Source organism: Heterodontus francisci, chromosome 26, assembly GCF_036365525.1.
Source record: "Heterodontus francisci isolate sHetFra1 chromosome 26, sHetFra1.hap1, whole genome shotgun sequence".
NCBI classification, from domain to species: domain Eukaryota; kingdom Metazoa; phylum Chordata; class Chondrichthyes; order Heterodontiformes; family Heterodontidae; genus Heterodontus; species Heterodontus francisci.
The window spans coordinates 28,469,194-28,485,701 of NC_090396.1; the positions used below are offsets into that span (position 1 = coordinate 28,469,194).

The 16,508-nt window shown below is 42.4% G+C and overlaps 1 protein-coding gene across 2 annotated transcripts; it reads left to right on the forward strand.

Annotated features, from left to right (window-relative positions):
* The first annotated feature begins 308 nt into the window (after positions 1-308).
* Positions 309-11,733, forward strand: adprm (ADP-ribose/CDP-alcohol diphosphatase, manganese-dependent). 2 transcript variants are annotated; one of them, XM_068057977.1, is made up of 4 exons: positions 309-400; positions 3,065-3,708; positions 5,128-5,250; positions 8,340-11,733. In XM_068057977.1, exons 1-4 carry the CDS (start codon positions 390-392, stop codon positions 8,603-8,605), a joined length of 1,044 nt encoding a protein of 347 aa, XP_067914078.1. In that variant the 5' UTR covers positions 309-389; the 3' UTR covers positions 8,606-11,733. The 2 variants fall into 2 exon arrangements, with proteins under 2 accessions (XP_067914078.1, XP_067914077.1); XM_068057976.1 differs by having other exon boundaries at positions 8,310-11,732.
* The last annotated feature ends 4,775 nt before the right edge of the window (positions 11,734-16,508 follow it).

Consider the following 16,508-nt stretch of genomic DNA (forward strand, 5'->3'; position numbering starts at 1 on the left):
ATATGCCCAAAAATAATCACTAGCTACCCAGTACTAGCCATTAACCAAATATTCCCAGGAATAACAATTAACCTTCCATTCCCAGGTAGCGCCATTAACCAACTATTACCAGAAATAACCACTAGCTGCTAACTAACTTCAAGAATGACCTTTAACCAGCTAACCCCGGAAGTACTGAATGGAACCAATTTGTCCCCTCGGAAACAAAACTGCTGACGTCACAAATGAACACAACCAAAACCAGTTACCGGAAGTGACGATGATGCTGGTGGGCGGGGCTGGCGGTGGTGAAGTTGTCGGAAGTGGCTCTGCTGCCGGTAGGCGGTGATGCCGGAAGTGGTGCTGCTGCCGGTGGGCGGGGCTGGCGGACGGTGTTGCTTGGGTAGTGGATGCGCGCCAGGTGAGTCAAGTGCGTCTGAGGCTGCTGCCGGCACTGGGTCGCTGGGAGCGGCTTCTCCTGCTGCTCAGAGGAGCTGGGATCAGGGCCCCATAGACTGTGCATGTTAAGCTGCAGCATTAAATATGGAACTATGGTTGGGATATATGTATAAGTTAAATGGATCTGAATTACTAAGAGGGAATCAAGTTCAACTTCGCCGCTCCCGCATCACTGTTTAAAACCAGTTAACAAGATTGTTAATATATTTTTGTTGATTTTGGTTGGGGGGTAGGGTTCAGGCCACCAGAGAAACTCTCAGCGCATACTGCGTTCTTTAGCATCTACCAAAATGGGCAGAGAGAGTCAGGATTGTGCCTTTGTTTCTGGAGTATCCTTTGCTGTTGATGCAAATTCCTTGAAATAAATCACAACTAATTCCTTCACCCAACAAGATAGATGTAGGGGGGGAAAGGAGACTGCAATTTTACAAACCAGGTTTACATTTTAGAACTCTGCTTTTCTCTATCTTTTCTCCCCTGGTCTAGTCTCTTCCCACCTACATCTGTGACTCTTCTGACGCCCTACGTCATTTTAACAATTTCCAGTTTCCTGGCCCCAACCACCACCTCTTCACTACAGATGTCTAATCTCTCTACACCTCCATCCCCCACCAGGACGGTTTGAGGGCTCTCTGCTTCTTCCTTGAACCGACCCCCAACCATTCTCCATCCACCACCACCACCCTTCTCTGCCTGGCTGAACTTGTTCTCACATTGAACAACTTCTCCTTCAACTCCAGTCATTTCCTTCAAGTAAAAGGGCTTGTTCTGGGTACCCGCATGGATTCTAGTTATGCCTGTCTTTTTGTGGGATATGTTAAACATTCCTTGTTCCAGTCCTACTCAGGCCCCCACCCCAACTCTTTTTTTTCCAGTACATTGATGACTGTATCAGTGCCGTTTCCTGCTCCCACCCCGAACTGGAAAACTTTATCAACTTTGCTTCCAATTTCCACCCTTCTCTCACCTTGACGTGGTTCATCTCCGACACTTGCCTTCCCTTCCCTTCCTCAACTTCTCTGTCTCCATCTCTGGCTGTCTACTAATATTTATTATAAGCCCACTGACTCCCACAGCTACCTAGACTACACTTCACACCCTGCCTCCTGTAAGGACTCCATTCCATTCTCCCAGTTTCTCCGATTCCGACGCATCTGCTCTGATGATGCAACCTTCCATGACAGCGCTTCTGATATGTCTTCCTTTTTCCTCAACCGAGGATTCTCCCCACAGTGGTTGACAGGGCCCTCAACTCCGTCCGACCCATTTCCCGCACCTCTACCCTCGCCCCTTCCCTTCCCTCCCAGAACCATGACGGGGTTCCCCTTGTCCTCACTTTCCACCCCACCAGCCTCCACATCCAAAGGATCATCCTGCAACATTTCTGCCACCTCCAGCGTGATGCCACTGCCAAATACATCTTCCCCTCCCCTCCCCTGTCAGCATTCCAAAGGGATGTTTCCCTCTGCAACACCCTTGTCAACTCCTCCATTACCCCCCACACCTTGCCCCTTTCCCACAGCACCTTTCCATGCAATCACAGGAGGTGTAATACCCACCCTTTTACCTCCTCTCTCCTCACTATCCAAGGCCCCAAACACTCCTTTCAGGTGAAGTGGTGATTTACTTGTACTTTCAATTTAGTATACTGTATTCGCTGCTCTAATGTGGTCTCTACATTGGGGAGACCAAACGCAGATTGGGTGACCGCTTTGCGGAACACCTCCACTCAGTCCGAAAGCATGACCCCGAGCTTCTGGTTGCTTGCCATTTCAACACACACACCTGCTCTCGTGCCCACATATCTGTCCTGGGTTTGCTGCAGTGTTCCGGTGAACACGATAGCTCGAGGAACAGCATCTCATTTACCTATTAGGCACACTACAGCCTGCTGGTCTGAACATTGAGCTCAGTAATTTTGGAGAATGACAGGGCCCCCCTTTTTATTATTATTTTTTCTTTTTTATTTGTTTTATTTTAGTTTGTTTCATAATTTTTTTTACCATGTGCCTACCCACTTTTTTTTTCATGTTTGTTCTTTGGGCCAGGGCTGTTCATTTTTCTGTCAATTAACACCCTCTCTGCACTAACGCTTTGTCTTTCAGCACACCATTCACATACCATTTGCCTTGGCTCCATGACCTTCTGGTCAGTTATTCTCTGTGACCCTGAGTCCTATCAGCACCTTCCCTTTTGTTATCTCTTGCCTCACCCCTGCTTTATTTGCTTAAAACCTATTACATTTCTAACATTTGCCAGTTCTGAAGAAGGGTCACTAACCTGAAACGTTAACTCTGCTTCTCTCGCCACAGATGCTGCCAGACCTGCTGAGTATTTCCAGCATTTCTTGTTTTTATTTTACATTTTAGCACTGTTCTGGCAAACTTGCTATCTTTGCCCAGGTAGTAACAGTTGACTTCATTTTCCCCCTCCCTGTGGACAGCACTTTGCAGCTGCTTAGCATTGCTTAATTGCCTGCCCCAAGATCACAAAACCAGCACAAAGCCATGCTCTATGATCACGTTACTAAAGAACCAGTCTGCCCCCCCTGCTCCCTTGTACTACTGCCAGTAGCCTGACTTATACTAAATCCAGATTACTGTTTTCACTTACCTCTTTTTTTTAGATGGTGCACATGTATAAGTGAAATATTTAAAAGAATGGAGACTGAAGTAGCCAAAAACAACCTGTATTTTACTTTTGGAGTAATAGCAGACATTCAATATGCTAATACAGAGAATGGCTTTAACTATTCAAGGACAAGAGAACGTTACTATAGGAACAGCCTCCACTTGCTGCGCAATGCTGTCAAAGTATGGAATGAAGAACCTATCACCCCCAGGTTTATTCTGCAGCTTGGTGATATCATTGATGGATGCAATTCACAGCTAAAGTCCTCAGATGATGCGCTACAAGTGGTAATAAATGAATTTGCAAACTGTACATCTCCAGTGCACCATATCTGGGGAAACCATGAATTTTATAATTTTGACAGGGAGGTATTACTTAAATCAGCTCTCAATAGCAAGTACCTGGGAAATGACAAGTCCTCCGATAACACGGACAGCAGCGTTAAGACAGACTTGGACCCTGATGATGCAGAGGGGTTTTATGGCTACCATTTTAGCCCTTTTCCTAAATTCCGCTTCATATTAATTGACCCATACGATCTCAGCATTCTGGGAAGGAAGAAGACCAGCAAAAAATACCATGATTCAATGCAGAGACTGAAATCAAACAACAGAAATGAAAACCTTAATAGCCCCAGAGGTAAACCGTTATTTTATTATCAACTTGTCATGTAATTTTGGTTTTACCTTGTGTGCACTTCCTGTCAACTTTTTACATTTATTTAAAAAAACAAGTCTCATTGCCACATTGAAAATGGAACAGTCTATGTAAAATTTGTCTTATAATTACACACTTCCCCTCTGGGAGGTGCTGCATGACAATGTTAGCAGGAGAATGAAATTGCTCTAACTAGTTTATAGAGACAGTTCCCATTATAAACGTGGGCATAGGAACTTACAATGGAAATATATAATATGAGAACAGAATGAATATGATTTTTAAAGTGGGGACTGGTTTATATTTGCACCTTCTGATCTAATAATCTCCACCCTCTACCCCTACCTCCCCTCAATACTGCACAGACTTGACTCTCCACAGGAAATGCCACAGAAGGTTGACTAGTATTATCTAACAATGTGATTAGGTTGCAGCAGTTTAGTACCAGCTTCCCTACCTGCAAATTGTCTACCTATTGGGCTGAAGGCTGCCCCAGAGAATGGGAAGGAAAATTATAGTGAAGCACCTGGAGATGCTTCCTTGGTTCGACCTTAGAAAAGCATAGGCACCTAGCATAGAATAATACTATTATGAAGTAGACATGGAAAATAAGAAAATAAAATTAGTTCATGAATGCCAGAATAATGTCCTAATTTTTTTTAAAAACCTAATACCTGTCAATTAACCAATCTCTACTTTGTATGTGCAGTGTACATCGTTCTTGGTTTGTAGACATAAAGGTCATTAGTTTTTCCTTCATTTAATCCTTTCAGTAGGACAAACCCCTGTTTGGGGTTGTACAAGATTTGCCCATGAATTTGCATTGAAAACCTATATTTCTTCTTCATGTAGGTCTCTTTAATTTTCATAGTCATTACAATTGTTCATGTCTGTTAATAAAATGCTTACAAAAGCACATCTGATAGAAACTTTTAAAAATTATGTGTAGAATGGTAACTACCTAAAAGGATTGAAACCCAATTGAAGGATTCCGATCCGATTGGAAACTACAAACAAAGTTTGAATGATTTAAGAATTTATTTCAAAACCCAGAATTGAACTACAGCTGTATCAACCTGCCCAGTAGTCGTAGCATTGACCACAATATAAAGCAGTCCCAGAATTAATATTAACTGGTATACGGCATCAATTTGGGTTTGGAGAATAGTAGTATAATTAATCAATTTCCATAATGTGTAATCCTAACAGAAATGTTGTTTGAAATATTTTCTGTCAGAATTCAATTATTAGCTTTGTTTACAAAACGCACAAATAGCAAAAGAAATGTAAAAATTGGTACAAATGCAAGGATATGTATTAAAAATAGAGAATTTTAGTAGCATTGCTGTAGTGAATCAGTGCGAATTGAAAATTTATTCATTCCATATTTTTAACTGACAGGTCTCACTGGACTGAATTTACGCTTTACAGGGTTTAATGGAGGTTTCAGTCAAGAGCAGCTGGAATGGCTGAACAAAATACTCACTCTCTCTGATAATAACCAAGAAAAGGTTACAGTCATTGGTAAGTAATGATGTGTCATCTGTCATATTAGGTGTTAAACCAAGGTCCTATCTGCCTGTCATGGATACAAAAGATTCTGTGGCAGTATTCAAAGAAGAGCAACCTTGCTCTCATGCTGACGTTACTATCCTCAGCCTCCTGAAGTTTTCCACTGAATCTCAACATAAGCTCAAGGAACTGCCCCTCATCTTTTGATTAGGCACTTTACAGCCTTCTGGACTCAAATGCCCCCATGTTGTTTCCTTTTCCTTTGCAGATTGTGGTTTTAATCTTGTTTTTCTCTTGTTTTTGTGTTCAGATGCCAGCTGTTCTTCATTCAGCCATTCACACCTCCTCTAGACACATCTTTTGTTTCTTTGGCCCAGCACCACCAACTCTTTTGTCATTTAATCTCTCCTGCCTTCCACCCTATCACAGACCTTCCCTTCTGTTCTTTTTCCATACTAACCCCTTTCACTTGCTTATAACCTATTACATGGCTTGGCCATGTGAGCCGCATGAAAGATGGCAGGATCCCCAAAGACACATTGTACAGCGAGCTCGCCACTGGTATCAGACCCACCGGCCGTCCATGTCTCCGCTTTAAAGACGTCTGTAAACGCGACATGAAATCCTGTGACATTGATCACAAGTCGTGGGAGTCAGTTGCAAGCGTTCGCCAGAGCTGGCGGGCAGCCATAAAGACGGGGCTAAAATGTGGCGAGTCGAAGAGACTTAGTAGATGGCAGGAAAAAAGGCAGAGGCGCAAGGGGAGAGCCAACTGTGCAACAGCCCCGAAAAACAAATTTCTCTGCAGCACCTGTGGAAGAGCCTGTCTCTCTAAAATTGGCCTTTATAGCCACTCCAGGCGCTGCTTCACAAACCACTGACCACCTCCAGGCGCGTATCCAGTGTCTCTCGAGATAAGGAGGCCCAAAAGAAACCTATTACATTTCTAACTTTTCCCAGCTCTGATGAAAGGTCATTGACCTGAAAAGTTAACTCTGTTTCTCTCTCTACAGATGCTGCCTGACCTGCTGAGTACTTCCAGCATTTTCTGTTTTTATTTAGGGAGTCAAAATATCCTCCTTCATTCCATCCCTTGTATGTAATATTGGCCAGGAAGACATCATACTCATGCTCTTATCACAAGAGACTTACAATAATGGGAGCTGCACCTACATTTGCATTGCCTTGATCTCACTTATATTGATCATTGTGCTGATACTTGGTTTCATTAAGATTTAATCTTGAACCCTTTATACCATGTTAGACCATTCCCCTGGAGGAATTACCTAGAAAAAAAGATGCAAATATTGGAAGAGAAAGCTAGGTTAATATTTCAGAGGTTACCATTCCTTAATAATTTGAATGTTCCAGGGAAGTGTTAGACACAAGACATTAAAGTGACTCTCCTTTGAACTTTTTGCACATTCTATTTTAAGTTTACCTCTTCCTTATGTAATCACACATTTGATTACTTTTCCATGAAATAAAGTTTTCCTTTTCTTCATTATTTTCATTCAAAATTTATTGTGAATTGATGCATTATAATTTCTATCTTGTGATTAATATCAGTTACAAAATAATTTTTGTGAACGTATATATGCATTTATATACAACCTTATCACATCCTCAGGATTCCCTAAAGTACTTTTCAACCAATGGATTACTTTTTGAATATAACAAGGTTCAACAATTGAATGATCAGATCATCTGTTTTTGGTTGCGTCGGTTGAGGAAGAAAATGTTGGCAAGACACCAGGAAACTCCCTGCTGTTCTTTGAATATGCCGTGCAATCCTTTGCATCCACCTGAGCAGGTAGATGGGACTTGGTTTAACATCTAATATGACAGACAACACATTCAACAATGTAGCTCTTCAATGGTGCACTGAAGTGCCAGCCTAAATTAACTGATCATGTCTGTAGTGGGGCTTGAATCCAGAACTAGAGGTGAGAGTGCTATCCAGTCTTCTGACTTGGGCAAGAGTGCCAGCAACTGAGCCTAGCTGATACTTAAAATGTATGCACAAGTATTTAAAACTACATTACAAGGACTTCACAAAAAAAAATTGCAGGTCCACTATCTGGTATGTGTAGTTACGTTTAGAAACAAATCTCAAATCCATACAGCCATTCAGCAATTAAGAAAAAGACCATCTTTCATTTCCATAGAGAGAATTGGAGAGTTTGCTGAGGAAATCTTTTTAATTGCTGAGAGTACCGTTTGCTGTCTTCCACTTGACTTTATCAGTTTGACAGTGCCCTTATTTCAGCTCATAATCTAGGATGGCAATCCTGAAGGAGTGCTGTGCCATTGCAGTTGCCATCTTCAGTGTAACATCTCATCCAAGTCACTTGTACCTGTTCGTTAGTTTGCTGCTAGCAAAAGCAACTGAACACTTCTGGGCACTATGTTACATGAATGACATTGTAAATGTCTTTGTGAAATTTCCTCCAGTATTTTTAGCAAATGTGTAATTTGCTGATTTTTTTTTTTTCCTTTTGATGTCAGTTTATTATCTTTATCTGCCATTCATCTTATAGGCCAATTAGACTACAAAGTTTGCACCAATGCAAAGCAACTAGATCTTCATGTTGATGCAGGATATGTAGTATTAGTCAAGCATAAAGTCACCTATACTAGGGTTCTTAATTTTAGCAATTGATACCTTAGGAACTTGATATTATAACTTGAGCTTCATTTAAAAATTTTCTAATGTTAACAGACTCTCCTGTTGTTTCCCTGCGAACATTAAAATTAAACCAGGATTTGCATGATGTGCATGGGAAGCAGAGACATGCAGAGTTCTGTTTACTGTTATTTAGAGAGATGCATAGTCCTGTACAAGTGTTCTGTCAGCTCTTTGTTGCTCTACTGGTCTCGCATTGGTACCTGTAATATAGTTGCACCCTTATCTTATAGGTTATTGTTTTACCTGGTTTGACTGAAGTACTAAAAGATGGATAGAGTGGATTTGTTGCTTTCTACTTTGATTAGGCATTGAGCAATATAACATGTATCTATTTTAGGAAGGGGGTAAGATGATGTAATTGTAAACTGTTTTCTTAATGCAGGTCATCTTCCTGTCCACCCATATTCTACAGATCCAATGTGCATTGCCTGGAACTATGATGAGATCCTCTCAGTATTGTACGCACACGGTAGTGTAGTGTGTTTTCTGGCAGGACACGATCACGATGGTGGCTACTACTTGGACGATCATGGAATTCACCATGTTACCTTTGAAGGTGTGATCGAAACATCACCAGAGAGCCATGCATTTGGTACCATTCATGTATATGAAGATAGAATGATCTTAAACGGAAGGGGCAGGATTCCTGAGAGAATTCTATACTACAGAAAAACATAAATGACTAGACTTCTATGTTATAATCTAGTGTGGCTCAGTGACCTCTATCACATGACGCTGTGTACTTTCCTGGCAAATGTTGCAATCAGTTGCACACCCTTTGCCTTGCATTTTTTGTTGTAATTTTATTAATCAAACTGAAATGACAGAGCAATGCAGTGGTATGGGAAAATATAATCCAAAGGAGTAAATCTGAGGATGAAAAAAGAACTTAAATGGCAAATTTCTACTGAAGATTTGCACCCAGTCTCAAAATCTGACAGTGGTTGAAAATTTAAACCCATAGTGAAGAATTGTGCACCTAATGACAAGGTAAACTATTATCTCTGGAATTTTGACTTTATTAAATTGCTTTGCTTGTGCATGGTATTATTCATCTGTACCCTTTCATTTTATCATGCCCTTATGATGCAGTTCGAACCAGCTGTTACTAAATTATATCAGCTGTTAAGTTAATATATGTGAACACAGTGAACCCTTGTTAGTAACAAATTTCTTGTTTCGATCACCTTTTAATCAGGTGCACAATATTTAGTAAAAGAAAATTTGCTGAAGTTGAGTGATCGTATTACCTTAACACAGGTAACAGAGAAGGTTGATCAAGGTACTGCAGTAGATCTATATATGAACAAAGAACAGTATAGCACAGGAACAGGCCATTCGGCCCTCCAAGACTGCGCTGATCTTGATGCCTGTCTAAACTAAAATCTTCACTTCTGGGGACCGTATCCCTCTATTCCCATCCTATTCATGTATTTGTCAAGATACCTCTTAAACGTCGCTATTGTACCTGCTTCCACCACCTCCCTCGGCAGCAAGTTCCAGGCACTCACCACCACCTTGCCTCGCACATCCCCTCTAAACTTTGCCGCTCGCACCTTAAACCTATGTCCCCTAGTAACTGACTGTTCCACCCTGGGAAAAAGCTTCTGACTATCCACTCTGTCCATGCCATTCATAACTTTGTAAACCTCTATCATGTCGCCCCTCCACCTCCGTCGTTCCAGTGAAAACAATCCGAGTTTATCCAACCTCTCCTCATAGCTAATGTCCCCCAGACCAGGCAACATCCTGGTAAACCACTTCTGTACCCTCTCCAAAGCCTCCACATCCTTCTGGTAGTGTGGTGACCAGAATTGCATGCAATATTCTAAGTGTGGCCTAACTAAGGTTCTGTACAGCTGCAGAATGACTTGCCAATTTTTATACTCTATGCCCCGACCAATGAAGGCAAGCATGCCGTATGCCTTCTTGACTACCTTATCCACCTGATAAGGATATGGATTGAAGGCATTCGACAAAGTGCCACATAGAAGGCTTATTAAAAAGAGGGAAGTAGCGATATGAATACAGAATTTGTTCAGTGACGGGGAACAGAAGATACTGGTTGATGGTGTTTTTCAGATTGGGAGTGGGTTTTTTTGGTGTTCCCATGGGCCAATTTTGGGTGCATAACTCTTTCTAATTTTTATAAACAACCTAGACTTTGTGTGTAGGGAGCAGACATCAGTTTGGTGAAATGGGCAGAAGCATACATGATGGATTTAATGCAGAAAAATGTGAAGTGGTGAACTTTGGGAGACCTAATATATAGAGACCGTATACTATAAATGGCATATTTTTGAAAAGTGCAGATGAGCAGAAAGGATTTGTATGTGGACACCAAAGCCTAACGGTAGCAGGAGAATTGATAAGGTGGTTAAAAAAGCATATGGGTTACTTGGGTTTTTAAGTGGAGGTATAGAATATAAAAGCAAAGAAATCATGCTCGAATTTTATAAATCACTGGTTATGCCTCAGCTGGAGCATTGTGGACGATTCTGGGCACCACATTCCAGGAAAAATATAAAGGGCTTGGAAAGGATATGGAGGAGTTTTACCAGGATATTACCAGAGATGAGGGATGTCAGTTATGAAAAGAGGTTGGGAAAGTTCACAATCACAAAATTGTAACCGTACAGAAGGCGGCCATTCGGCCCATCATGTCTGCACTGGTTCTCTGAACAATTTACCTAGTGCAATTCCCCGCCTTCCCATAATCCTGCACATGCTTCCTTTTCAGATAATTATCCAATTCCCTTCTGCATGCCTTGATTGAACCTGCCTACACCACACTCTCAGGCAGTGCATTCCAGACCTTAACCACTCGCTGTGTGAAAAAGTTTTCCTTCTGTCGCTTTTGCTTCTTTTGCCAATTACTTTAAATCTGTGCCTTTTCCTTGACCCTTTCACGAATGGGAACAGTTTCTCCCTATCTACTCTTCACACCTCTCATGACTTCACACCTCTCAAATCACCTCTCAGCCTTCTCTAAGCAAAACAGTCCAAACTTCTCCAGTCTATCTTCGTAACTGAAGTTCCTCATCCCTGGAATTCATCTCTTGAATCTTTTCTGCATTCTCTCCAATGCTTTCACATCTTTCCGAAAGTGCGGCGCTCAGAACTGGGCACACTATTCCAGCTGAGGCCAAACTGGTGTCTGATACAAGTTCAACATAACCTCCTTGCTCTTGTACTCTATGCCCCTATTAATAAAGACAAGGATGAAATAAAAACAAAGTGCTGGAAATACTCAGCAGGTCAGGCAGCATCTGTGGAGAGCGAAGCAGAGTTAATGTTTCAGGTCTGTGATCTTTCATCAGAACTAGCAAAGGTTAGAAAAGAATTAGGTTTTAAGCGCGTGTGGGGGTGGGGTGGGGGGGGGGTGGAAGGCAACAAAAGGGAAGGTGTGTGATCAGGCAGAGGGCAGGAGTGATTAAATAACAAAGCTGTCATGGGACAAAGGCAAAGAGAGTGTTAATGCTTGTGGTGAAAGCCAAAGCATTAGTCCAGAGAGAGTGTTAATAGAATAATGCACAGCTCTGTCAATATGAATAACAGTCACATGGTTATACAATTAAATATATAAATTTTTTAAAAAGGCCAGTAATGCTCTGAAGTTATTGAACTCAATGATTAGTCCACAAGGCTGTAGAGTGCCTAATTGAAAGATCAGGTGCTGCTCCTCAAGCTTGCCTTGATGTTCACTGGAGCAGGCCAAAGGCAGAAATGTTGGCATGAAAGCAGGGGTGGGTGTTGCAATGGGAAACGACCAGAAGCTGGGGGTCATGGCTTTCTGATTGAGCGGAGGTGTTCTGCAAAGTGGTCACCCAATCTGCGCTTGGTCTCCCCAATATAGAGGTGGCCACATTGTGAGCAGTGAATACAGTATACCAAATTGAAGGGAGTACAAGTAAGTTGCTGCCTCACCTGGAAGGAGTGTTTGGGGCCTTGGATGGTGAGAAGCGAGGAGGTAAAAGGGCAGGTGTGACACCTCCTGCGATTGCCTAGGAATGTGCTATGGGAAGGGGACGAGGTGTCGGGATGATGGAGGAGTGGACCAGGGTATCGCGGAGGAATGATCCCTTCGGAATGCTGACAAGGGAGGGTAAGAGATGAGTTCGGTGGTGGCATCATGCTGGAGGTGGCGGAAATGGCGGAGGATGATCCTTTGAATATGGAGGCTGGTGGGGTGGAAAGTGAGGACAAGGGGAACCCTTTCACAGTTCTGGGAGGGAGGAAGAAGGGTTAGGGCAGAAGTGCAGGAAATGGGTCGGACGGAGTTGAGGGCCCTGTCAACCACAGTGGGGGGAATCCTCAGTTGAGAAAAAAAGGAAGACATGTCAGAAGTGCTGTCGTGGAAGGTTGCATCATCAGAACAGATGCATTGGAGACGGAGAAACTGGGAGAATAGGATGGAGCCCTTACATGAAATGGTGTGAGGAGGTGTAGTCAAGGTAGCCGTGGGAGTCGGTGGGCTTATAATAAATATTAGTAGACAGCCTATCCCCAGAGATGGAGACAGAGAAGTCAGGGAAGGGAAGTGTCATGTAGAGGTGAGAGATGGGTGGAAATTAGAAGCAAAGTTGATGAAGTTTCCAGTTGGGGGGCGAGAGCAGGCAGCGGCACCGATACAGTCATCAATGTACCGGAAAAAGAGGTGAGGGATGAGGCCTGAGTACGACTGGAACAAGGAATATTTGACACATCCCACAAAAAGACAGGTATAATTAGGACCAATACGGGTACATAGCAACACCTTTTACTTGAAGGAAGTGACTGGAGTTGAAGGAGAAGTTGTTCAGTGTAAGAACAAGTTCAGCCAGGCAGAAGAGGGTGGTGGTGGATGGAGACTAGTTGGACCTCTTTTCAAGGAAGAAGCGGAGAGCCCTCAAACCGTCCTGGTGGGGGATGGAGGTGTAGAGAGGTTGGATGTCCGTAATGAAGAGGAGGCGGTTAGGGCCAGGAAACTGGAAATTGTCAAAATGACGTAGGGCGTTCGAAGAGTCATGGATGTAGGTGGGAAGGAACTGGACCAGGGGAGAAAAGATAGAGTCAAGATAGGAAGAAATAAGTTCAGTGGAGCAGGAACAAGCTGAAACGGTGGGTCTACCTTGACAATCCTGTTTGTGGATTTTGGAAAGGAGGTAGAAGTGGGCTGTTAGGGACTATGAGGTTGGAAGCTGTAGAGGGAAGATCTGTGGAGAAGATGAGGTCAGTGACACTCCTGGCGACGGTGGCTTGATGTTCGGTGGTGGGGTCGTGGTCTGGGGGCGGGTGGAAGAAGTGTCTGAGAGTTGGCGCTCAGCCTCTGCAAGGTAGAGGTCGGTACACCAGTCATCAACAGCACCACCCTTGTCAGCCGGTTTGATCACAATGTTGGGGTTAGACCTGAGAAAATGGAGTGCAGCAAGGTCAGAGGGCAAAATAGAGTCAGTGTGGGGAGCAGAGAAATTGAGACGGCCGATGTCACGCCGACAGTTCTCAATGGAGGGATCAAGAGTGGGTAACAGTCCAGAGGGAGGGGTCCAGGTGGATGGAGAATACTGGAGGTGGCTGAAAGGGTCTGCTGGTTGGGGGGAGGACTCCTGCTCAAAGAAATGAGCCTGGAGGCGAAGATAACAGAAGAAGAGCTCAACGTCATGCCGAGTGTGAAATTCATTGAAGTGGGGCCATAAGGGGATAAGATGGAGTCCTTTGTTAAGTACAGGTTGTTCAGCATCAGAGATGGGAAGGTCAGGTCAGAGGGTATTTGTGAATACACGACTCGGGGACAGATTAGAAGAAGGGATGGAGTTGAAGGGGAAGAAGGATCTAGAGGGGCGTTGGTACCCATGAGCTGCTGGAGCTTGCGTTCCTCAACACCTGAAAAGAAGTGAAAAAGTTTTTTGTTTATGCATCGGTTAAGACGAAAGATGAAATGAAACTGCAGAGCAGAACAGCTTTGAGATAAGGTGAGGCGGTGCTTCTGGAGAGAGAGGTCAAGTGGATCTCAGGATGCGGTGAGAGCAGCAGTCCGAAAAACGTATTTCTCGGAGATCCCTGAAATCCTGGGTGGATTGAAAACATGAAGGATGGGACTTCAGTTGAATCCACGTGGAATAAGTCGGAGTCGGAGACCGTCGCTGAGGAAGGAGATGTGGCTGTGAAAATGAGTGTTGGTTGACACCTTATCTAACACCAGGAGGGAAATAGAAAGCAATGAAGACGAACAAGGTAAAAGAGACAAATGGAAATCCCATGGGAGAGCAGAGCAGAACTTCTTCAAAGATACTGTATGCTTTATTAACCGCTCTCTCAACCTGTCCTGCCACCTTCAATGACTTATGCATATATGCACCCAGGTCCCTTCACTCCTGCACCCCCTTTAGAGTTGTACCCTTTATTTTATATTGCCTCTCCACATTCTTCCTACCAAAATGAATCACTTCACATTTCTCCGCTTTGAACTTCATCTGTCACTTGTCTGCCCATTCCACTAATTTGTCTATGTCTTTTTGAAGTTCTACACTATCCTCACAATTCACAATGTTTCCAAGTTTCGTATCATCCGCAAATTTTGAAATTATGCCCTGTACACTAAGGTATAAGTCATTAATATATATCAGGAAGAGCAAGGGTCCCAACATTGACCCCTGGGGATCTCCACTACAAACTTTCCTCCAGTCCGAAAAACATCCATTAACCATTATCTCTTTCCTGTCAGATAGCCAATTTTGTATCCATGTTAGGACTGTTGTTGGAACAGAGAAGGTTAAGAGGTGACCTGGTGGAGGTTTTCAAGATGGAGAGGTTTTGATGGAGTAGATAAGGAAAAATTATTTCCTCTGATGAATGGATCAATGACTAGAGATCATGGAATTAAAAACAGCAAAAGATCTAGCAGGCAATGAGAAAATATTTTACTCAGTTGTTGGATCTAGAAAGCTCTACCTGAAAAGGTAGTGGAAGCGGATTCCATAAATAATTTTAAAAGGGAGTTAGACAGGTACTTGAGGATGAGGAACCTACAGGGTTACAGACAAAAAGTTGGGGTGTGGGACGAAGCATGGCTGCTCTTTCAAAGAGTCAGCACAAGCATGATGGGCTGAATAGCCTCCTTCACTGCTGTAAGTTTCTATGAGAAGGATAGATTAATAGCATCCAAATGGACCTAGAAAATAAAGAGGATGAGCTAAAAATTAAGGTTGGAATTTAATTACATGTATAGGAATGCAGCTTGGTACAGGATGTTAATTGTATATTAATTGTGTTTAATTGTATGCAGGTGGTGGGTAGTAACTGGGGATTCACTTGTGCCCCTATAAATAGACCCAGACTGAAACTCTGGTTATTGAGTTAGGAGAAGCATGCTTGTAGAAGTTTGTAAAGATTGTCTCCAGTTGACCAACTGTCTTTTTGGAGTATAACACAGGAAATCTTAATGTCCGATTTTGGTTATTTCGGTAGTTTCACTTAAGTGAACACATCAGAACAAGGTGTCAGTAAAAAGTAAGCTCACATTTGAAAGCTGGCCAGAGCTTAGATCACTTATCCATAGGCCCCACAAAGACCAGGTGTTCATGTGCAGAGGTAGGAACGATAAAAGCTTTATGATTATTGAATACTGGAAGGTATCTAGGCAGTGTGAGGCTTTAATGAGACGCTACTTGAGGCATCTTGATTTGAAATCATTGATAAGGATATTTTCAGCATACTGGATACTGATACAATTTAGAAGGTCCAGAGAAGAGGGGAAAGGTTCAAAACTATCTGGAGCTACTTACAGATGTTAGCTTTTATCCTATTAAAGAAATGATGATTTAGAAGGGACATAATCCAAGTCTTTAATATGTTGCTGTAAGCAGCTTATTCCATTTAAATTGTGATAGTGGAACTAGAGTACAAAATAAGTACAAAACTGGCCAGCTTTAAGTGATATTTAAGACAGAAGAAACTTCTATCTCAAAGAAAAGTATAAATGCATGCACAAAATAACCACCATTAAAAGTAATGCAAACGTATAAAAAAGCTCAATGAATATTTGTGTCTGAATGAGATTGACCTTATAAGGATAAGTCTAGATATAAATTACCAAGATTGGTACTAGTCAAAAGATTGCGAGTTCAGGCCCCACTCTGACAGATCAGTACATTATTGATAGAAAATTACATTGTCACCAGTACCATCCATTTGTGCAGACATTAAAATGAAGTGCAAATGAAAGATCTTGTGACATTTAGAAGAGCTGGGAGTTCTCTTTTTGCCAACATTGTTTCCTCAATGAACATCAAGAGAAACCATTTAATTAGTAATTCATCTCTATTGCAGATTGTGGAACCTTGCAATGCACAATTGTTGGCCATGTTTCCCTGCGCTACCTGCATTGGAAGTGCTTTGAAACATCCTGAGGCTGTGATAAGGTGCTATATAAATGCAAATTTGTTCTTTAATGCTGAAGAAGTGAAGAAAACAACGCTGCCATCACTAGCAGCATCATTGTCACATTTCTGGATTTCTGAATATTTTGTTCGTGGAAGAATTTAGGTGTAACTGATATCAAAATGCCATTCGGATAGGTTCAGTTCACAAGTATTTAAATTTG